Raw genomic sequence first — 23845 nt, forward strand, 5'->3', positions numbered from 1 at the left:
CCCTGTCCCTTTTTCAGCCTACGGATGGTGTATTGGGTTGAAACAGTGTCCCCCAAAACTCATATCCACTGGGACCTCAGCATGTGACCTCATTTGGAAATAGGGTCTTTATAAATGTGATAAGTTTAGACAAAGTCATACTGGGTTAGGGTGAGTCCTAAATCCAATGGCTGGTGTCCTTACAAGAAGGCCATGAGGGAGACACTCAGGAATGGAACCATGTGTCAACAGATGCAGCGACTGAGGTAAAAGGACTTAAAGCCAAAGAACACTACGGACTACCAGGGAGGACAGCCAAGGAAGAACCTGCCTTGGAGCCTGCCAACACCTTGATTTCTGGCCTCCTGAGCCACCAGAGAAGAGGACGTATTTCTGTGGTTTTAAGCTCCCCCAGTTGGTGGGACGTCTTATGGCAGCCCCAGGAGACTGAAACAGAGGAGAGGGGGAGAAATGGGACTATCCATCCAGGCCCTGGGTGAAGAACTTGACAACACAGTCCAGGTTTCCCCTGGAGGGTCCTAGAGGTCCCCATGCAAGGGAATATGGTTGCACACCAAGAACTTTTACCCCTTCCAGAGGGGAGGGTGAGCAGGCATTACTGGTATGCACAGCCTCTGCCCCCAGGAAAGTGGGCCAGGCTCCACGCAGCAGGCAGACATGAGCCCAGGGCGTGCGAGAGCCTGTCGGGTCACCTGAGTGCCACACCAGCAGCTGGACTCTCAGCCAAGGGCAGAAAATAAACTCTTGACACATGGACCAAATCCAAAACCATACTTGGCTGCCTCCCCTGAGGGCAGAAGAACCAAGGCCAGAGGGAAGAAGGGACCCCAGGGCAGTGCAGCGCAGCCCCACCTCCCTCCTTGGAGAGCTTGCCAACCACAGAATGTGGATGCACTGAATCTTCCCCACCCTGTGAAGTATGGCCTGTTGTCACCTTGTCTTACAGATGGGGAGACTAAGGCTCCCAGGGGAAACCCACCCATGGTAACAGCCAGTTAGTCTCAAAGCCAGTGTTTAAACCCAGGCATTCTGGGCTAAATCTTTTTCTTTTTGTATTTTTAAAATTTCTTTCTTTCTTCTTTTTTTGCAATTCAGATATAATTCACTTACCTTTTAAAGTATTCAGTGGGTTTTGTTATATTCACAGAACTGTGTGCAATTGACATTACCTAATTTCAGAACTTTCTCAACACCCCAAAAAGAAACCCTATAATCCATGAACAGCCAGCCACTCCCTGTTGCCCCTCCTCCAGCAGGCTCTGACCTGCGCTGTCTCTAGATTGACCTACCGTGGATATTTCCTATCCATGCAATCATGCAACATGGTTTTCTGGGTCTGCCTTCTTCACTTAGCAGCATGTGTCAGTGTTTTATTCTGCTTTATGGCTGAACAGCATCCTGTTGTATGGATGTGCCACAATGGACTCTGTCTTAACTACTGCATCAGAGGGCCCTCTAGCAGCCCTGTGGGCCCTCCACAGGTGATCAGCATTGCAGTTTCCCATGAGAAATGGTCCTTCCCCACCCTATATCTTATCACACCAAACACTCCAGGAGCAGGAGGGACCTTGCCTCCATCTGGCCCCCTCTCTCTCCTGGCCCCCTCCTCACACCCCATATGCCCATGCACACACTGCCACACCCCACTACCTGTAGTGAAGGACAAAGCGACATGCCACAGCTCCCAGGAGCAGGATTATAGTCAGGTAGAGCTTGAACTTCTCATACTCATCCTTGTAGGCAAACCTGCCATGACATAACCCCCCAAGAAAGGTCACATTCTATTAGTATTCCACTCCACTCCCAGCCCTGCCAGTTCCAGGACTACCACCATTGCCACAACCCATGAGGACCTGCACATTCCACTAAGGGAGACACTGGCCTTGAGTCAGCAGTGACCAAGGAAGGAAAGAGGGCCAACTACAAAAGGTCCCCCTGTCCTTGGACTCCTGGGTTAGAGCTTTGGGCCCATGATGCAAAGAGGCAGGGCAGAGATAGAGTCTCTCCCTCGATCAAGTGGTGCAGCAGAAACACAAGGGTCACTCTTGCCTAGAAATGGAGAGATTCCAGGGGACAGGAGCACCTGTTTCCCATGGGAAATGCTCTAACAAGGGAAGTAATAAATGTTATAAGAAGGGAACAGAGCAGGGGTCACTCTCATGGGAAATGGGGAACCTTATCCACCAACATACTGACTCTGGGAAAAGAAGGAAGGAAACCTTCCCCAAGCTGCCTACCCACTAAGGAGGACTAGGCCAGAAAGACCAAAAGCCAGAGCCCAAACTGCTAACCTGCTTTGATTTATGTAAAAATTCTAGCTTGGACCTATCTTCCCTGAGTGAAAAGAGCAAGATGCCTGGATTTTGAGCTAGTAGGTGGGTGGAGGGGCAGGTCCAGGCATACTTACTTGGCCTGGTTGCTGAGGAGGGTCACATTCACATTACCAAGGACCAGATTCAAGTAGAGCCTGGAAGGAAAGACCTGTGAGAGCCACATTCCTGAACGGCCTTGAGAGTCATCCCACCCAAAATTATGCACTGAGCACTTAATATGAGAAAATAGGCCCCAGAGCAAATGAGAACAATGATTAACTGAAGAATACGGCAGCTTGTACATGGAAGTCTATTAGCTCATTTCCCCCATCAAAGCTGGCTTAGAGAACCTATTGCCCCTTCTCCCGTACAGCCAGATGTAAGCGTGTGACTAAGTTCCAGGCAATGAGGTGAGGTGAAGGCATAAGTATAATCTCTAGATCAATTTAGAAAGTGTTTTTTTTTTAAGTGGTACTGAGGATTGAACCCAGAGGTGCTCTATGACTGAATTACATCCCCAGTCCTTTTTATACATATATATATATTTTTTTTTGCAGAGGTGGGGGTAGGGCAGGGTTGTCCTAAGTTGCTGAGGCTGTTCTCAAACTTGTAATCCTCCAGCCTCAGCCTCTAGAGTCACTGGGATTCCAGGCATGCACCACCATGCCCAGCTAGGATTGTCTTTAAAATTAAGGCATAACCTTCATAAGTATACATGTCTTAAGCACAAGCATGATGAATTTTTATATATTTGTACAGGTAACCAACACTCAGGTCAAAGAATAAGACATTTCCAGCCCCAGGAGGCTCCCTTATGCCCAACCAGGTCAGCTTCCCCCAGTCTTTTTTTCTATCACCATGGATTCATTTTGCCTATTTTTGAACTTCTCCTATATGTACAGAGGGTAGAATCTTTTAACTTGGCTTCCCTGCATATTCCAAGCTACATCCATGTGGAGGGCGTTTCGGTCCTTCCTTCTTTTTCATGGTAAGCAGTATTCTATGGGTGGCTACACCACCACTGATTCATTTCTTCTACTTTTGATGAACATTTGGTTTATTTTCAGTTTTTGGTTGCTTTTCAGTGTGTTTCAAGAGTACTGAAAATCTTTCAGTAAATTTCCAACATGTAAGACAATATTTTTAAGAACAGTCCCCCTACTGTTGTGGGTCAGTCCTCAAGACTGAGAGGGCACTTGCCTAGAATGTATAAGACCTTGGGTTCCATCCCCACCCCTGTAAAAAACAAATAAACAACAACAACAACAAAATCTCTAAACTTAGTCAAGCTATGTAACAAGTCTGTTGCTATTGACATCTCCCCAATTGCCCTGTACCCCTGCCATTGGTAACTATCTTTCCATTCTCTTTTTCTATACATTCACTTTTTAAAAACTCCACATATAAGTGAGATCATACAGTATTTTTTGCATCTGGCTTATTTCATTGCCCATAATGTCCTCCAGGTTTATCCATATGCTTTTAGTTATTGGCTAGTTGTGAATATACTTTTTTGTAAATTAAGGCATAATTCACATACCATAATTTTGTCCTTTTAAAGTATACAATTTAATGACCTCTAACATAGTTATAATGCTGTGCACCCATCCCCATCACCTAATTCCGTAACACTTCCACCAAATGAGACCCAGCACCCATCAGCAGACTTTCCCTACTCTCCCTCCCCCAACCCCTGGCAACCACTCATCTACTCTGTCCCTATGGTATTGCCTATTCCGGACATTTCATATAAATAATGTCATACAATACGTGATCTTTTGTGTCTCACTAATTTGTTATGAGTGTTCATATACAGTCTTCTGGAGGATATAAACACCCATTTCCCCTGGGTATGTGGCCAGGAACAGAATTTCTGGGTCATAGTGTAGGTATGTGTTCACCTTCCATAGGAAATGGCAAACATTTTCTATAAAAGGAGATTTTCTTGCTTTCTTGCTCTCCTTCCCCTTCCAGTTAACTGGGGCGGCGGGTGGCAGGGGGAGCCAGATTTGTACATGCACATCAGGACAACCCCCCATGAGGGAGAAGCCGTCTGTTAAAGGATGCAGAGTCCTCAGATGACCTCTCAGCCCAGTGCTCTGGCCCACTCATCCCTGGGTAGCACATGTGAGAGGAAAGGCTCTCTCTCATGGAGCCATCCTATGGTTGGGCCTCCATCAAAAAAGCCTGTTCTCTAATACACTAACAAAAGCACAAACAGGACCTCAATGGAGGATGGACAAATCCCACACAAGGGCAGTGGTTTGGAAAGGCTTCACTGAGGTTGTGACATTTGAATTAGGCTTTGAATAGTAAGCTTGAGAGGAGGAAAAAAAAAAAAAACAGAAAAGCCATCTTCCTAGCTATGAGTTGATTTTCGAGACATTTCCAATCGGCTATAATGGGAGCGAAAGTATAATGAGGACATTCTCTCCTGCCCAGCATTTAATCCCTATTTTCTTCAAGGGCAAAGCAAGAGAATCACTACCCCACTTAGACCCAAGGGGAAAGAACATGCCCTTGGCTCAGCCAGTTAAAGCAATGCATCCTCATGATTGGTTAAGAATGGTCATGTGTCACAATTCTGGCCAATGAGATTCTTTCCCAGAAGCACTGAGAAACAGAGTGTCTCTACTAGAACTACTTAAGAGGTAGGATATAAACCCAGGGCTCCTGGGGACCAGTTTATAAAGAAAGTCTGCCTATAAATGAAATATACACATTAGAAAAGAAAGTTTTAAAAAAAAGCTAAATAAGAGACAAGTCCTAAGAGGATCATTTGAGCAGCAGGATCTTGCAATATCTGAAGTTATATCTGGACTTTTCAGCTACAGGAACCAATAAATCCTCCATTTTTATTAGGCAACTTTGAGTTGGGCTTTCTATCATTTGTAGCATTAAGATTTCTAACTGGTGTCAAATGCACAAAGAATTGGGGAGAGAGAAGCCAAGGATAGAAGTTTGAGCAACACTGCAAAGAGGATCATGAAGTCAGGAGCAATGGTGCATTCCTGTACTCCCTGCTACTTGGGAGACTGAGACACAGGGAACATAAGTCCAAGGCTAGCCTGGGTAACATAACAAGACCCTGTGTGAAAAGCAAAAAAAAAATTGGACACCAGGAATGTGGCTCAGTGGTAAAGTACTTGCCCAGCATATGTGAGGCCCTAAGTTCAAATCCCAGCACTGAAAAAAAAAAAAAGGTCTGGAGGCATAGCTTAGTAGAGCACCTGCCTAGCATGTGTGGGGCCCTAGGTCCCATCCCCAGTACAGAGGGGGGAAAAAAAAAAGGTCAAGAATGCTGGGCTGCTCTTTCATCCTGTAGAAAATGACTGCCACCTAACTCACAGGAGTTTTTAATCCACATAGAACAAAAAAGGAGACACTAGGAGAATGGTTCAAAATGTAATAGGGCTAGTGAGCTGCCTTCCATCCCACTGTGGGCCTAAAGGGTGGAGGCTCTGACTCAGCACTAGGGAACCAGGAGACAGGGTCAAGGTCAGGATGTCTCACATTCACATCCTGGGCTGGCTGAACCTAGGCTGAGCCCCCTTGGCCAGATATTCCATAATGTTTCCGAACCCTGTGAAAATGGAGATACCATGATCTGATGCACCAGGTTATTGAGAATAAAATGACTGATACCATAGGAGCTTCCAGAGCAATGCTGGGCATGCAATAGGCATACAATACATGCTGGTTCTCTTGGTATAGAACACCAACCCACTTGACCCCAGGTGGCACACACATGCAGCAGGTACTAGTTCCTTGTAAGAGTCCTCCCAGGAACGTTACTACCATCTGGCAGGGGCTGAAGACATGTAGGGAAGCATCCTTCTCCTTCCTTTCTCGCTTCCCCATTTCCTCTCAACCTCAGGCCCCTGAAGGGAGGTGAGAGTCCCACAACAGGGCTGGGATGGGTCCCACTCCTACCCATTCTTCTTGGGCAGGTAGGCCTCCATGTCAAAGAAGACGTTCTGCCGCTCCTTAATGTGGGCACTCATCTGCTGGACCAGCTCTGTCTCCTCCTGGCTGGCATGGCGCTTGTACCTGCAATGGGAGGTGTGGGCATAGAGATAGGGCATTACTCAGAGATGGAGGAAGAGCAGGGACCTCTCCATATGTCCACCCCAAACAGGGCCACTCACAACCTCAGTTCTCCATCTGTACCCTCTGGGCTTGACACTGGCTCCCAGTAGCCTTGTGACCTTGGAAAAGTCCTTGAATTTCTTTGCCTTATTTTCCATACTGGAAAAGTAGGGCTAGCAGCAGGCCCTTCCTTATAAACAACAGCCTTTGAGAATGATTCAGTAAACATAGTATAAAGCCCAGAATGATACTTGGCACACAGTAGGATCTCAATAATCAGCTGGCAAAACTTTTTTTTTTCCTCACTATTCTATAGGAAAATGTGTAGAAGTATAAGCAGGTGATCACAGTCTGACTGTCACCCTCTGGAGAAATGTAACTTTTAAAACTAGAAAAACAATGTCTGGAGACATGGCACCCTTAGGATGGTGGGAGAGGTCCTTGGTCTAGGGCCCTAACTCACAGGTCAACCTTGCAACCTGGTGCTTCACAACTAGGGACACTGGGCAATGTCTGGAGACATTCTGGTTGTCACAACATGGGTGAGGAGCCCCACTGGTACCCAGTGGGTAGAGGCTGGATGCTGCTAAACCTTCTACAAACACCCAGAACAGTCCTTCATAGCATAGAATCATCAACAGTGTTAAGGCTGAAAAACTCTGGGCGGAAAACAGATGGGACTCTGGAGGCTGCCATCAGAAAGCTGTGCTTTGCCATGGGTGACGATGTGTCTACATGATGATCCACGACCCCTTACTCCTCAATCCCTTATGAGCCCCTGATTCCAAAATGTGCAGCCAAGGCAAGGGATCTGATCAACACCTTCTCCAACAACTGCCCGCGAAGGAAGGGAGAATTGATCAGGAGGCACGAAAACAGAGGCCCACATAAGTGACCTGGTCACGTCACTTAAAGCCTCAATTTCCCTGCCTGCCTTGGGGGATGAAGGCATCCATTGGATGCCCTTACCTACAAGAGATGAGCTTCCCAAACCATGAAGACATGAGGACTGAGAAGTGAACATGATCTGGGCTCAAGAACTGAACTCAGGTACTCTTGGGACCGCAACCTGGGACCCCAACCTAGTACCTCCAAAACCAGAGATCCTGGTGGGGAAAGCACCCCACATCTGTGAGAATACCTGCTGTATACCTGGCCAGCAAGACTTCTATCAACTGCATCCCAGCTTTCATCTGAGAAACCTCCTCTCATTCTTTTCCCCCCTCCATTTAGATCAAACAGGGCTTTCCCACTCACCAAGGTCCATAGACTGAGCACATGACACAGTCTTACTCAAGCAGTCTCAGGGACTGGTTCAAAGATGGGCACATGACCAAGCCTAGCCAATGAGGATCAATCCCAGGATTTCTGCTAAAGCTCTGAGGGAGACAAGTTTTCATTCTGTTGGAGGGTGGAAACAATGCAGTAGGAAAGAAGGCTAGAGGATCTAAACTTGTTACTGTAAGTGGCCATCTCAGTGACCAGGTGGGGACAATCAGCCTGAGTGCAAAGCAAATCTGGAGGATGACAGAATTTAGAGAAAAACACAGATTCCTACAAATACCCTTTGATCCCTGGATCCAGCAATGTCTGAAGGTACTCCTGCTTTTTTTCCCATTAGAACTTCCATTCTCTGTTTAAGCCAGTTTTGAGATGGTATTCTGTCATTAAACAACAAGGAAACAATTAAGTTGCAGCCCCACCTACCTCTGGAGCGTGTGCTTCAAGTCCTTGAGTCGCCTCTTCTGCTTGTGGATGGAACTGCTACACAAGGCCTGCAGTGCTGTCAGCTCCTCCAGCTTCTGCCTGTAGATCCTGTGGGTCTCCTGAAGGATGGAGTGGCCAGGGTAGTTTTGTGGGGGAACATTAACAGGCCGTTTTTTATAGTTTGCTTGTGGTCAGGAGACATGGCTACAGAGGTCACAGGCTGACAAAAAGCAGCATGACACAGTGCCTGTGTCATAAGTAACTGCTGCTTTTTCCTGCCCAGGTTCTATTCGTTCTGATGCTAACATCAATTACATATGCCACTGAGGGGCTACGTCTAATCAATTCATTGTCCAGATGCTTTGGTAAAACTTGAGGTCCCACTCTAAGGGTAGTCATGCGACCCTGGCCTGGCCAACCAGTATCCTCCAATTCCCTAACAACTGCTGGGTTCAGAGTTGAACACATGGCTCCTGCTGGCCCAGTGAGAGCCGACCCTGGGACTTTGGCTAGCAGGACTGGCTTAGAGATGTTCTTTTCCCCCTAGGTTTGCTAATCTGGTAGAAGTTACACATGGACTCTGAGAGGGGAGAGCCTTTCTAAAAATGAAGTCACACAGAAAACAGAACTGAGAGATGGTAAGGGATGGTTTGGATAGTATTTGTCTCCCAGAGGTTTATGTGCTGGAAGCTTGGTCACTGGAAGCTTGGTGCTGAGAGGTGGTAGGACTTTTAAGAGGGTGGACCAAGTAGGAGGTAATTAGGTCATGGAGTACCACCCTTGAAAGGGATAGCTTATCTTGCAGGAGTTAAGTAATGTCTCAATGGGTTGGATTAGTACTCATGAGGGCAGATTGTTATAAGCAAGGTTGGACCTTCCCCTGACTCTCACTTAAACATGTGCTCTTCCACAGGTACCCACTGGCCACTGTCACACATGCCTCCACCATTTGATGGCCATTTTCCATGTTATGAGACAGCAAGAGGCCCTTGCAAGATGTAACCACTTAAGCTTGGACTTTTCAGCCTCCAAAATCATAAGCCAAAATAAACTTCTTTCCCTTATAAAGCACCCAAACTCAGATATTTTGTTATAGAGACAGAAAATTAATTTTGGCTCTTGGGTCTAGGCAAGTCTCAAAGACATGTTATCCAATACCCTGGGTTCTATGAATTGATAAATTCCCCTTCACTTACTACCCACTTTGACTTCAGTTTCTGATCCTGGCAATGGGGAGAGAGTGCTGAGTCAACTAGAATAAGAACATACCTCCTCCCTTAAAGCCACCCTCCCTCCCCCAGACACATTAATTCAATAAACTTGCTATCTCATTCTTGGAAATAACCATTCAGAGCCACAGAGACTTCATTCCAATGCTGGGAGAATGGAACACAGTAATTTCTTGAATTGCTGCTTTGAGGAAAGAAACTAATAGGAAATGTGGAACATGAAATTAAAATCAATAAGCCAATGGACACAATTTAAATGGCTGTTTTTTTTGGCTGTTGAGGAAACATTTTTAACAAAGGCAGAGGTGGGGATGGTTGGCTAGTGGGGACAGAGCCTAAACTCCCACACCTACCAGGCAGGATCTCTAGATACAAGGTTCAACCAGAAAATGAGGAAGCAGTGAAGTTGGTCAAGTGGACAGATAATTAGGAGTGAAATCCAGTGATGAGTGATTCACCCTGGCCACCCACCTGGAAGACAGAAGAATCAGTAGCCCCCCCCCCTCTCTCTCTCTCTGGGCCTCCCAAGGAAGGAAATCTTGTTTTTGTTTAAATTTTAAATAATTTTAAACTTGCAGAATCGTAAGAATTAAAAAAAAAAAAACTTCTCTATATTCTTGACCCACATTTACCCACTATTTTCATTTTCATTACATTGCATTTGCTTATCACCTCTGTATATCCTCTTTCTATATCAGGCATCCATAAACTACAGCCCATGGGCCAAATTTGGCTCTCTAATTTTGTATGGGCAGTAAGGAAATGGGTTGTGTAGGGTTGCAAAAGAAAAATCAAAAGAATATCTTGTGACACGTGAAAATTATATGCAGTTGGAATTGCAGTATCCATATGTCCAGTTTTACTGGCACACAGCCACGCCCATTCATTTACATATGGTCATGGATGCTTTGGCACTAAAACAGCAGAGTGAGTGGCTATGACAGAGACCATATGTCCCCCAAAGCCTAAACTCTTCTTTTGGTCTTTTACCAAAAATTTTGCCCACTCCCATGTTATCTCAGATATTTGGGATTTAGTTATAGACAATACAACTTTCTACTTCTAAATACTTCAATGTGTCTCTAGAAACAACGATATTATCTTATATGTCCAGAATACAATGATCAAATACAGAAAATTCAACCTTGATACAGTGCAATGCAGTGACCTCAAAGACCATGCCAATTCACATTCTGGTATCGCTTTCTTTCATGGCACTTCCCTCCAGAGCCTGGATCCAACTCAGTTTGGTGCCTTTCATTATTACTGCTAGTGTCTCCAGCTTCTTTAAACCTGCGATGGTGCCTCAATCTTGTCTTTCAAGAATTGATGGGGTTGTTTGTTTTAAATATTTATGTTTTTAGTTATAGGTGGACACAATACCTTTAGTTTATTTTACGTGGTGCTACTGATGGAACTTAGTGCCTCACACATGCTAGGCGAGCGCTCTACCTCTGAGCCACAGCCCCAGGCCTCAGGAATTGATGTGTCTAGAGAGTTCAGTCCAGGAGCTTTGGAGAACATCTTTCAGCCCAGATTTGCCTGATGCTTCCTCTTGATTAGATTATGCTTATACACTGGGGCTGGAATGCCACTCCCATGATGCTGTGTCCCCAGAGCCTCCTGTCAGAAGGGACATGGTGCCTGTGATGTTGACTGTGATTACACGGTGAAGGTGTCCATCTACCAGAGTATTCACTGTACACTGACCAACTTTCTTTCTTTATTTTTTTTTCTGGGCTGCCCAAGACTTATGCATGCTAGGCAAGCACTGTACCACTGGGACATACCCCAGCCTCTTAGTGACCAACTCTATTTGTAATTAGCAAGTTATCTCAGGGCTGAGGCTCAGTGACAGAGCACTTGCCTTCCAAGTGCCAGCTCTGGGTTCAAGTTCCCTGCACCAAAAATACATAAATAAAATAAGTTATCTGTGTGGAGAAAGATTATGTGTGAATCACTTCTGAATTCTTCAGTGAAACACAGCCCTCAAGTACAAGGAACATCTGCTAGTAACAAAGGAAACCCACCAGAACAGGAGAGGGATCACTGGAACAGAGAGAAACCTTCCACAAGGTGGGACCTTCAGATGAGCAGCTCCAGGGAGATAAAGGGCCACACTGCCTCCCAGCACTCTGGTGTTGGGTTCCACCATGGAGAGATAAGGTGAAGGCCACACAATCAGCAGCCAAATGTTCACCAGGCCCTCCTCAGTGTGAATTAATATTTAATTTCACAAGTAAAACATGAAGACATTATCCTTGTTAAAAATTAAAACACTATGTCATAGAACCTCTCTGGCTTCAGGAAAGCAGGAAGACTTGGTAATCAGCTCCAAATGCTCATCTGCCCAGCTGTGTTTGCTTTAGAGGGACAGGACAGAGACACTCCCTTCAAGGCTGTGAACAAAACCAGGACTTGTCATCACTTCCCTGAGCTCATTAAAAAATTTTTAAAAAATTGCTTCATGTGGGAAAAAAATGAACACATAATCCCAACAACTCAAGAAGCTGAGGCAAGAAAACTGCAAGTTGGGCTGGGGATGTGGCTCAAGCGATAGCGCGCTCGCCTGGCATGCGTGCGGCCCGGGTTCGATCCTCAGCACCACATACCAACAAAGATGTTGTGTCCGCCGAGAACTAAAAAATAAATATTAAAAATTCTCTCTCTCTCTCTCTCTCTCTCTCTAAAAAAAAAAAAAAAAAGAAAGAAAGAAAACTGCAAGTTCTTCTTTTAATATCCTTCTTTCCCAGAAATAACCATTGTTATCAATTTCTTCTAGATCTTCTTTCTCCCTCCTTCCTCTCCCCCTCTCCCCAACATACCTCCCTCCCTCCCCCCCCCCTCTTTCTCTCTCTGCAAGGTCTCACTATGTAGCCAAGGCTGGCCTCAAACTCTCCATCCTCCTACCTCTGCCTTCTGAGTAGCTAGAAAACAGGTGTCCACTGCCGCACTTGGCTAGCCCTTCTTCTATGTACTCTGCCAAGCTATGGTCCATGTATTTCTGGGTTTTTTTTAATATTTATTTTTTTTAGTTGTAGTTGGACATAATACCTTTAGTTTATCAATTTATATGTAGTGCTGAGGATCGAACCCAGGGCCTGGCACGTGCGAGGTGAGCGCTCCACCACTAAGCCACAACCCCAGCCCCTTTATTATCATTTCTATGTAATAAGAGCACATAACAAAAGATCTATCCTCTTGGAAAATGTATATGTATATAACACAGTATAGTTAACTGTAGGCACTATACTATGCAGTGAGATGAATAAGCCTCAGGGCTTATTCATCTAGTACAATTGAAACAATGTACCCTTTGATTTACCTCCCTACTCCCTGTATTCTATATTCTATATAGATCTGTTTCTATATGCATGAAAAAAAATACACACAAACACACACATACACACATACACACACACTCATACATTAAAAAATACATACTGTTGCAAAAAAAAATATTGTCCCCAATACTTGGTCTCTTTTGTTTCCTTTTAGTAACAGTATTCCATCAAGCTGTAGCTGGGCACATGGCTATCCAGCTAGGGACTACATTTCCCAGCCTCCTTTACAGCTAGGTATAGCAACACAACTAAGAGTTAGATGTAGGCAGGAGCAATATGTTCAAGGTTTTCCTTTTGTTTTGTTTGTTTGTTTTCATGGTGCTGAGGACTGAACCCAAGGACTTGTACATGCAAAGTATAAACTCCACCAATGACTACTTTCTATATGGAACTTCTTGCCTTCTACTCTGGTTCTCTTGCTGTGATGCAGCAACAACGGGTCGATTTATCTTGAAACCTGAGATGAAAGCTACATGATGAAAATGGCAGAGGACACTGTGCCCTCTCCAACCAAACCATCCTGGGTTCTAGAGTGGCATCGTGTGACAAAGCTTCCCACCTATGATGGTTTTAAAGCATGGCCACCCATTCTTTAGCATTCCTCACATACAGAAGTCTTTGTTCCCACCCCTCAAATCTAGATAGACTGTGACCAATGTGACCAGTAGAATGTGGGAAAAGAAACACCATTTGACTTCTCAGAGTCACAAGCAGTCACATCGCTTCTACTTTATTCACAGGAACATTCACTCTTGGAGCAGAGTCCAGCTACCCTGAGACCATCATGCCATGTGGGAGCCATAACAATATAGAGAAGTAACATGTGGACACTCCAATCAATAGTACTAAGACAAATCTTCCTGTCATGGAGGTCCAGGTGCCAGATGTGAGCGTAAAGAAACCTCCAGAGGATTCCAATCCCAACCAGGTGAGTTTTTCCCAGACTTTCAAGTCTTCCCAGCTAAGACCCCAGGTATTTATACAGAGCATGCTAAGCACCCCTACTGTGCCCTGTCTAAATCCCTGATCCACAAAAATCAAAGAGTTTGATATAGTTATTGTTTTACACAGCAACAGACAACTGAAACCTCACTCACCTGTACCTCACCTTCCTCTATGTTGTCAACAAAAAGAAACAAATACACTACCTCCTTAAAGTGGTTTCATTTTGGGAATCTCCTTTACAACAGAATAGCTTACACCCTAAAGCATATACTTCACTCTTATTAGTGTTGTGAAGTATTTCAAGATATGGGTACACTATAGCTGATTTAGTCATTCCCCTGCTGTCGGATGTTGTTGTTGTTCCTGGGCTCTTGATTATAACCATCAGCACAGCATTGAATAATATCCTTGCATAGCTTCTCTAGGCGTATGAGCAAGTATCTCTCTGGGGAAGATAATCTCTGGGGAAAAGAAATAGAGTTCTTGGGCCAGAGAGAACAGGCTTGTTTTAGCTTTAACAGATCTAACAGCCCTGTAGCGGTGTCTACTCCCATCACAGCATGTGACAGTTGTACACACCTCACAAACACTCGACACTATCGACATTTAATTTTTCCCATTTTTCTAATGTTCCACTACTGATATTTTCAGCTCATCCCCAAAGCCTTAGACTGGATAGGGACAGAAAGTCCACAGGCCTTCCCATAGTTTTGTCCTCTGGCATATGGGTCATTCCTACTCCCCTGCAGTTGTCTCACTCTGCCATAGGCCAGAGTCACTTCCTAGGGAGATGCCATCCTGGAGACCACACACGTGGGCCACATACTTGGTCACTCCAAGTCTTGGCTCCAAGGGTCAGAATCTATTAGCCATAAAAATAGCAAACTGGGTGGGAGAGTCAGAAACAAAGAACTTTATGTGAAATACTCTGTCCCTAAAGTACTCCTTACCTATACCAAGTCTTTGTAGTTTCCACTCTTGTGCTAGTTTTGCAAGCAATAGAAAAAGTTATTGATTAATGTTTTGTAACCTTACTTTTTTCCAGAGAGTTGTCTCTATTTTTTTTTTTTTTTTTTTGGTACTAGAGACTGAACCCAGAGGCACTCAACCAATGAGCTACATACCCAACTCTTTTTATTTTGAGACAAGGTCTCAATAAGTTGCTTAAAGCCTTTCTGAATTGCTGAGGCTGGCCTCAATTTGCAATCTTCCTGCCTGAGCCTCCTGAGTTGCTAGGATTACAGGCATACACCACATCCAGCCCTCTCATTTTTTTAATTGTGTAAAACACACATAACATAGAACTGATCATCTTGACCACTGTTAAGTATACAATACAGTAGCATTGAGTACATTCACATTGTTGTGCAACCATCCAGAATTTGTCTTCCTGTGAAAATGAAACAATGAGCCCACCAAACAATAATTCCACTGCCCCTTCTCCAGCCCCCATCAACCGTCATTCTATGTTCTGTCTCTACGAATCTGCCTCCTCCAGCCACAATGTGAGTGGACGCATGCAGCATTTATCCTTTGTGACTGGTTCATTTACACTTGGCATAATGTGTTCAAGGTGCATCATGCTGCAACATGTATCAGAATTTTCTTTCTTCTTAAGGCTGAACCATGTCCCCTTGTAAGGGTGCATCAACTAATAGACACCTGGGCTGCTTCCACTTTTTTGGCTGTTGTGAATAATACCGCTGAGTGTGGATGTACAATTTTTTTCAAGATCCTGCCTTTAATTATTTTAGGTATATACTCAGCAGTGGACTCCTGGATCATATGGTAATGCTACACTTAATTTTTTGAACAATCACAATCCCGTTTTCCACAATGGCTGCATCAGTTTATTTTAGATTTTTCCTTTTTTTCTTTTTTTCAGTGCCCAGGATTGAACCTAGGGCTTTGTACATGCTGAGCGAGTGCTCTACCTCCAAACTACATCCCCAGCCCTTCCTTATTTTGAGACAAGGTCTTCCTGAGTTGCCCAGACTCACCTTGAACCTGCAATCCTTCTGCCTCAGCCTCCTGAGCGCTAGGAATATATGGGCATGTGCCATGGTCCCCAGCTGGTGACACTCTTTTTTAATTGTCTCTTGATACACTGTCCATGGGCATTCCTAGCAAGTAAAGATGAAACTATTCCCATATTCCCTCTGCACACAAGGGTGTCTCTGTCACACCCTCAGTGGGACCTGTTCTGTGAGCTTCTTTTCTCAGAAGCAGATGAGCCAACTAAAGCAATCCAAGCCTGCCTCTCATCCAAACCACCCTGCCCTCCTCGGATGGAGCCAGCAGGCCAGATGGAGGCCTTCTGTTGTTTTTTGCTAACAGGCAGTTATTCCTCTCTGGTTTACATTCCCAGTGTCTTTAGAAACTCATCGCTCCCGATATTCTGTCCACAAGATCTAGCTAGGGTGGGGCTGGTCCTGCCCCAGGCTCCAGAGGAAGGCACACAACCAGGCCTGGCCAACCAGAACATCAGCCTCCTGACCCAGCTGGCTGACTCAAGGATGACATTCAGACCAAGAAAAGTCAGTGCAGGGCCTGTATGAGAACTGCTGAGAAGCAGTAGCTCTGTTCCTGTAGTTTTGAAGATGGCAAGCTAGAGGCGAGAGCTCAAAATGGGGCTGTCTTGACAACATTTGGGGACCTTGCCTGAGAATGAATCCAACTTGGGAAAATGAGGCTGAGAGGGAGGTGAAGCTTGAGCCTAGTGATTTTCCTGGAGTCCCTGAATCTGCTTCCATCTTTAGACAGTGCATCTCGACTTCCCAATTGCGGAAGCATATTCCATTCTGTCCCATGGTGCTTTGCCAATTTGGGTTTAGAGTCTTCACTGCAGAGGCAAGTGTCAGAATCCAGATAAAGGGGGCAAAGAAGGGAGGTTTCCTTCTGGGCAAACTTAACCATGTTAGTTAAGAAGAGAAGCTGAGAACCCTGGCGTCATTATTACCACCTCTTGCCCAAGGCACTCCTACTTAAAGACACCAAAACCAAGGACCTGAAGCCTGCTTGAATGATCCCTTCATCAAACTAGTAACTAAACAGACACCCCAAAATACAGATCTCTGAACACCCAACACCAGGTTTTTCTATCAATTAAGACTCTAAAGCATTATTTTAAACAACTTCAGGGGTGGATAACTTATACACCATAAAATTCACCCATGTGAAGAGTATAATTTAGGGACTTTTATACAGTTACCAACTTTTACAACTATCACAACATCTAGTGTTAGAACATTCATGCCATCACCCAATAAGATTTAGAATGTCTATTAGCAGTCATTCTCCATTTCCTCCTCTTCCAAGCCCCTGGAAACCACTAATCTCCTTTCTGTCTCTATAAATGTATCTTTTCTGGATATATCATATAAATGGAATCATTATAATATGTGGTTTCTGCATCTGGATTCTCTGACTTAGCATAATTTTTTGAGGTTTTTCTATGATAGAATATATCAGTATTGTTTTATTGCTAATCAGCAGATATACTAGTTGTTGGACGTTTGGCTTATTTCTACTTTTGGCTTATTGTGAATAATGCTGCTATGCCCATTCATGTACCAGTTTTGTGTAGACATGTATTTTCATTTCTTTGGGTAGATACCTAAGAATGGAATTGCTGGTTTGTACAGTAAATTTCTAACTTGGTGCACTGGCACACGCCTGTAATCCAAGTGTCGTGGGAGGCTGAGACAGGAAGATCACAAGTTTGAGGCAAGCCTTAGAAACTTAGCAAGACCCTATCTCAAAATAAAAAAAAAAAAATTAAAAAGGAACAGAGATGTAGCTCAGTGGTAAAATGCACCATGTACCAATTTTAAAAGAAAAAAATTAAAGAAAATTCAAAACTGCTGAACTGTTATTTTTATTTCTAACCTTGGAAGCATTTGGATTGGATCTTAGGAGATACTCACCCCAAACTGGGAGTCAGCTCTCTGCAGACAGAGCCATTTGCTTCTTAAACCAGCTTATTAAATGTGATTGACTCCCACATCAAGTTGCTACCTCTAAAAATAACCCGGAGTGCCCCAGGCAACAATGCAGGCAGACAACTGTGGAGGAAAGGACTCCATTCTGCAGCCCAAAACAGGCCCCAGTCCCCCATCTATCTAGTTCAAGACCAATCCAAACAAATAAACACTTGATAGAACACCTAAAGATGGAGTTGGGGTTGTGTGTGAAGGGGTTAACTATAAAGAAAACATTTCCAGCAATGAGTCAAATGCTAACATGTTTAGTTTTCTAAGAACAGAAACAGAATCTTAATACACGACTTGATTCTGTCATAAATGATGTCCTATTGTGGTCCTAATTCATAAATGACTGACATTGAGCCTACAGAGCTATTTTTCTTTATAATTTTTTAATCTACTGCTTATTTCATTATGAAATATTTCAGGCATACAAAAAAGACAGACAATCCCATAATTAACACCTACCTTCTCATCCTTTTTTTTTTTTTTTAATATTTATTTATTTATTTATTTTAGTTTTAGGCGGGCATAACATCTTTGTTTGTATGTGGTGCTGAGGATCGAACCTGGGCCGTACACATGCCAGGCCAGCGCGCTACCGCTTGAGCCACATCCCCAGCCCCCTTCTCATCCTTAAGAGTAGTGCAAAGAGAGTTGAAAGGACCTATATTATTCCTAGACAGTATTCCTATCTCCACCCACAAAAATGGGTTTTTTTTTCCTGTGTGTGTGGTTTTTTTGTTTTGTTTTTTGTTGTTGTTGTTGTTGTTGTTGTTTTGGTAGTGCTGGGGATTGTGCATGCTAAGTAAATGCTCTGCCACAACCTCACTTCTGCACCCTATACTGGTTCTTTCTCTGACACCTAGGCATTGCTCCCTTCTCCCTAAGCATTGCTCCCCTCTCCCTAAGGATTGCTCCTGCTTTGCCCCTGAGCTGGCTTTAGCCAATGGGAGTCTCAAGCAGAGGACTGGAAGGTGAGAGGAGAGAGAAGCTGGAACATTTGTTCCTCCTACTTCCTTCCTGTTCTAGTATATCCTTCAACCACTAGAGCTTTTGACTGCAGCTCCTCTTCCCCAGCGATAAGCAATGGCCAGCTCAGATGACTTCACCTTCCCAGTGCTCCCCTCTTAGGGACAGGACAAGTAATGACTCCCTGCTGTGGCCAACTACAGGAGCCTCCCCCTTAAACTACCCACACCTCTGAAAATCCTCTGTTCTTTTTAGTAAGATGCTTTTGACAAAATTGCTTGCTTCCTGCCAGGGCTTTGCTACACTAAATTTGGTCTTTATCATTCCCCTGAAGTCTTTACACTTGTACTATATACATATGTATCATTAAATGAAACATAGTTACTTTTTGGTTTTTTTTGGCTTTTTGTTTTTGTTTTTGCTGGGTACTCGGGATTGAACCCAGGAACACTTTACCACTAAGTTATACTGCCAGTCCTTTTTTGAGACAGGATCTTGCTACATTGCTGAGGTTGGCCTCTAACTTGGGATCCTCCTGCCTCCACCTCTCAAATCACTGGGATTACAGGCATACACCACCTTTCCTGGTTCATAATGTTGTTTTGAATGTTTTTACCTTTATTATAAAAGGCATATTGTACATACCTATCTATAACTGCAACTTTTTGCTCAACATTAATACATCTAGGTCCAGGGCTGGGGATGTAACTCAGTGGCAGAGTGCTTGCCTCGCACATATGAGGCACTTTCAATTCTCAGCACCACATTAAAAATAAATAAATAAAATAATAAAGGCATGCTGTTCATCTACAACTGGAGATATATATATATATATATATATATATATATATATATATCCAGTTTATTCTATTGATACCTCTACTCTGCATGTTCAGTCATAAACATTATTGTACAGATCTGCTACAAAGTTTTTAACTGTACGTATATATATTATTTATAAAAATGTAGATAGGATTCCATTTGGATTAGGAAAAAAAATAAAAGGAACTGTGCTAACATCAGCTTTGTGAGTTGTGATGTCCCTTGCATCTTTCCTGCATGTCTAATTACCATTCTCCATATGTAGGAAACACAAACAAGCAAGTTTCCAACATAGGATGATGGGAGTTCTGCCACCTCCCCTGTCCTTTGAGGTCCCACACTCCACCCCAGAGGGAAGGTGAGGTTAATGAGTCCAGGTCCCAGCAAGGCTGTGAAACATCTGGCAGCACCTTCTTAACACAACTAGGCTGGGTCATGAGATCCAGAATGTGGGACTCAAACCTCTGGAGTCAACATTTCTTGTAAGAATTGCCACACATGGGCTGGGGTTGTAGATCAGTGGTAGAGTGGTAGAGCACTTACCTAGCATGTGTGAGGCACTGGGTTTGATTCTCAGCACCACATATAAAACAAATAAATCAATAAAGTCCATCAATAACTAATAAAAATATTTTTTAAAAAAAGAATTGCCAGACAGGAATCTCATGGAATCTACAAACAGGGCTCTGGCCAAAGAGTGTTAGAAGGTAGCAATCTGGTAATTTACAACAGAGCCATGGCTACCACCAAAGTGTGGTGCCTTCTGATGTGCTTTTTGCTGGTAGTAAATTTTCATGAGATTACTTTTATATAGCTTGCTTTCTAAGAAATCATATTCGAATAGATTTTCGGATGCTGTCTATACTTAACTAGGACCTGTCACCATAGAAACACTACCCGGGTTGGCAAGTTGAGTTCACATGAAATATATTGATTCTCTACTGAGAAAGGTTCTGAGTCATGTGCTAGGATCGATTAGTGATATCTGTAATAGGAGTAGTAAGTGGGGGTATATACTCCCCTATTCATCCCCAGCCCCTCCCTGTGTATTCTATACACAGCAGCCAGAGAGATGCCCACTTCAACTGACAGTAAAAAGTGCAACTGTGGGGTAATAGGATCTATTTTATGAGGTTTTAATGAGATAGTACTGAACTTCCTGCCTTTAGCCCACCTCCCTGTATTTTTTTTTTTTTTTTTTGGCAGTGCTGGGAATGAAATCTAGGGCCTCATGCATGCTAGGCAAGCACTCTCCCACTGATATAACCCCAGACCTTCCCTGTATATTCTATACACAGCAGCCAGAGAGATACTCACTTCAACTGACAGTAAAAGTGCAACTGTGGGGTAATAGGATCTGTTTTATGAGGTTTTAATGAGATAGTACTGAACTTCCTGCCTCTAGCCCACCTCCCTGTATTTTTTTTTTTTTTTTTTTTGGCAGTGCTGGGAATGGAACCTAGGGCCTCATGCATGCTAGGCAAGCACTCTCCCACTGATATAACCCCCAGCCCCTCCCTGTGTATTCTATACACAGCAGCCAGAGAGATGCCCACTTCACTGTCAGTAAAAAGTCAAGGTCTTTATAAGGTCCCTGTCACCCTGTGAGGTCGGGATTTAGGAAAGGCTGCTTTAGACTATTTCTTCCTATGCTGGGAGGGACAGGGTCAGGTTTCCAGGGATATAAAAAAGGAACTGGATGTGGCTCAGCGGTAGCGCGCTCGCCTGGCACGCGTGCGGCCCGGGTTCAATCCTCAGCACCACATACCAATAAAGATGTTGTGTCTGCCGAGAACTAAAAAAAGTATAAAAAAAAAAAAAATTACCTGCCACGAGTTGATAATTGACCTTCTGTGGTCACACCATAGGTCAGAAGGCCAGGTTCTCAGGCTGATAATCAATTCACCAGATTATTATCAGAATTGATATCTGATAATCAATTCACCAGATTGGCCAAAACCCAACTGCCCAAAAACTACATCGTCATGGCAACAGCTTTCCCCAGAATCCAGTTAAGGCCAGATGCAAATTAAGCCTGAAGAAAACTGATTCTCTAGAAAACATTCCGCTAGAAGTCCCAGGCCTTGTTGGGGCTTTCTGTGAAGGAGGGGGAGTTCCAAAGACCTTTCAAATCCTCCAGAGTCTGAGAATTGGGCTTCCTCTTTCCTTCATTTCAAAAAGAGAAACAGATAAAACACAAAGACACCAAAATCAGACAGAAGCAAACATGAAACCCCCAAATCCCAGATTCTCAGGCAGATGTAGGAAAATTTCGACTGACGAGGATTTTCTGGTGCAAAAAAAAGTCCTTTCTAATTGTTTACCTTCTTAGTTGTAACCTCTAACCTCACCCTTCCCTGTGTAACCTCCTTGTTCCTCAATCACTGTCTCAGGTCAGAGTCTCTGTCCAATACACTCACAACACACACCCGACTCATTACATGCAGTTCCAGGGACTTTCAGACCAGGAGTTCAGAGATCTCAGAAGTATAGAAGACAGAGAGGAGCCTCCCAACATGTGAAGAACTAATTTTACCACTAAATAGCTGTGTGAGGCCAGCTCAATCAATGAGCATGTCCAAGCTTCAGCTTCCTCATCTGTGAATTAAAGATGTAGGTGGTGCTTTGCTTCAATGATTTTTTTTTTTTTTGTACTAGAGATTGAACCCAGGGGCACTTAACCACTTAGCCACATCCCCAGCCCTTTTTTTTTGTATTTTATTTTGAGACAGGGTCTCACTGAGTTGCTTAGGGCTTCACTAATTTGCTGAGGCTGGCCTTGAACTCACAATCCTCCTGCCTCAGCCTCCTGAGTCACTGGGATTACAGGCATGAGCCACCATGCCTGGCCAGTCAATGATCTGGACCCCCAGGAAGCCATCTGTCACCAGCCTCTGACCCAACAGCTGACCACCAAAACCTGTAACCAGCCTGTAACCTCTTCCCCAAAGTAAGATCCAGTCTACCATCTCTACAGAACTGAGCAGCTGTCATTCTTTCCACTACAACCCTTGCTGAACACCAAGGAATAAAGTCCAGACTCGGTTCCCAAAGCCTCTGTCCCTGACACACCTGAGCATCCAAGACATCAAAAGGAACATAACAACAAATCAAAGGACTACTTTGCAACCTCTGCCTGCCAAGACTTGCTTTCTAATTGCTGTTAACTGCAATAATTGCATAGCTCTGAAGTTTAAGGCTCCTTCTCCTCCCCCCCCCACCCCCTCCTAGTCTGAGGCAGGGCAAAGGAAAGGAGTTACAACAACAAAAGCTCCACACAGCACACCTCTTCTTCTTTTCTGCTCCTGACCTTAAGATTTACTCTGTGACTCCATGGCTGGACATGAGCTTAGAGTTCAGTGGGACAAAGCCTTAAGACATAGAGAGCCAGGCGTGGTGGTGCACGCCTGTAATAGCAGTGCCTTGGAGGCTGAGGCAGGAAGATGGCAAATTAGAGGCCAGCCTCAGCAACTTAGCAAAACCCTGTCTCAAAATAAAAATTAAAAAAGCCAGGGATGTAGCTCCACCGAGTGCTCTGGGTTCAATTCCAAGTACCAAAAAAATAAGTAAAAGTTGTTGTTGCTGAGCTGGGCATGGTGGCATGCACCTGTAGTCCCAGCTACTGAGGAGGCTGAGGTGGGAGGGTCACTTGAGCCCAAGAGTTCAAGGCCAGACTGGGCAATATACATCTCTAAAAAAGCAGAATTGGTCTTCTGCACGAAGGTGGAACCAAAAGTGTCCCCTAAGAACCAGGAGGAATCCAAGCTCTAGACCTGAAGAGAAGGTACCAATCCACATATGCTGGAAGCCAAGAAAGGGATGACAGTCCTGGGTACCTTCTCTTCTACACATGGCTGAAACAGCACCTCATTTCCTGCCCAGGCTTCCCAGCACCCCCTATCCACTGATTGGGACCTACAGTTTCATGTTTAGAAAGGCCCATCACACCCTTGGCTACCTCCTCTCACCTCCTCTGGACAGTGTAACCCAACTACAGACAATAGCTACATGGACAGGAAAAATGTCAGTCCTCCAACTGAAGAGAGGAGGGGAGTGGAATAGGGGTGTGATGTGATTTCATGCAAAAAAAGCATAACCCCTGGGGGAAAAAAAACCCTGCGGTTGGAGAATGAACATCAAATATAGTCCCTGGGTCCTTCTTGGTCTATCACCAAGATTTCCTGGGGCATCTTTAGTCATCAAAGTAGGTAGCTGAGGCCTCTATCAGGAACAAAGCTCCCGATGGGACTCCTGCCAGCAATGTCCTTCTCTTAAGGGATGCATCATACACCCACCCTCACCCCACCTGAGTACAGCTCTGGGCCAGAAAGGTGAGGTTGGGTGCAGCCTCTATGACTGGGTGAGGCAGCCCAGCTGTCAGAACTGACAAGTGCCAACCACAACACAAACACAATCTGCAGCAGCCTAGAGAGGCAGGCATC

At 44.3% G+C, this 23845-nt stretch overlaps 1 protein-coding gene across 5 annotated transcripts in view; it reads right to left on the reverse strand.

Annotated features, from left to right (window-relative positions):
• Tmem120b (transmembrane protein 120B) overlaps positions 1-23845 on the reverse strand; it is a 43094-nt gene that overhangs the window by 18499 nt on the left and 750 nt on the right. For all 5 annotated transcript variants that reach the window (XM_026386049.2, XM_026386050.2, XM_026386051.2 and 2 more), the window contains exons 2-5: positions 8109-8227; positions 6246-6362; positions 2408-2467; positions 1651-1746 (exon numbers count right to left, since the gene is read on the reverse strand). In XM_026386049.2, coding sequence (XP_026241834.2) covers positions 1651-1746; positions 2408-2467; positions 6246-6362; positions 8109-8227 — 392 coding nt within the window. The remainder of the gene's footprint in view (positions 1-1650; positions 1747-2407; positions 2468-6245; positions 6363-8108; positions 8228-23845) is intronic.

Source organism: Urocitellus parryii, chromosome 3, assembly GCF_045843805.1.
Source record: "Urocitellus parryii isolate mUroPar1 chromosome 3, mUroPar1.hap1, whole genome shotgun sequence".
Taxonomy (NCBI): domain Eukaryota; kingdom Metazoa; phylum Chordata; class Mammalia; order Rodentia; family Sciuridae; genus Urocitellus; species Urocitellus parryii.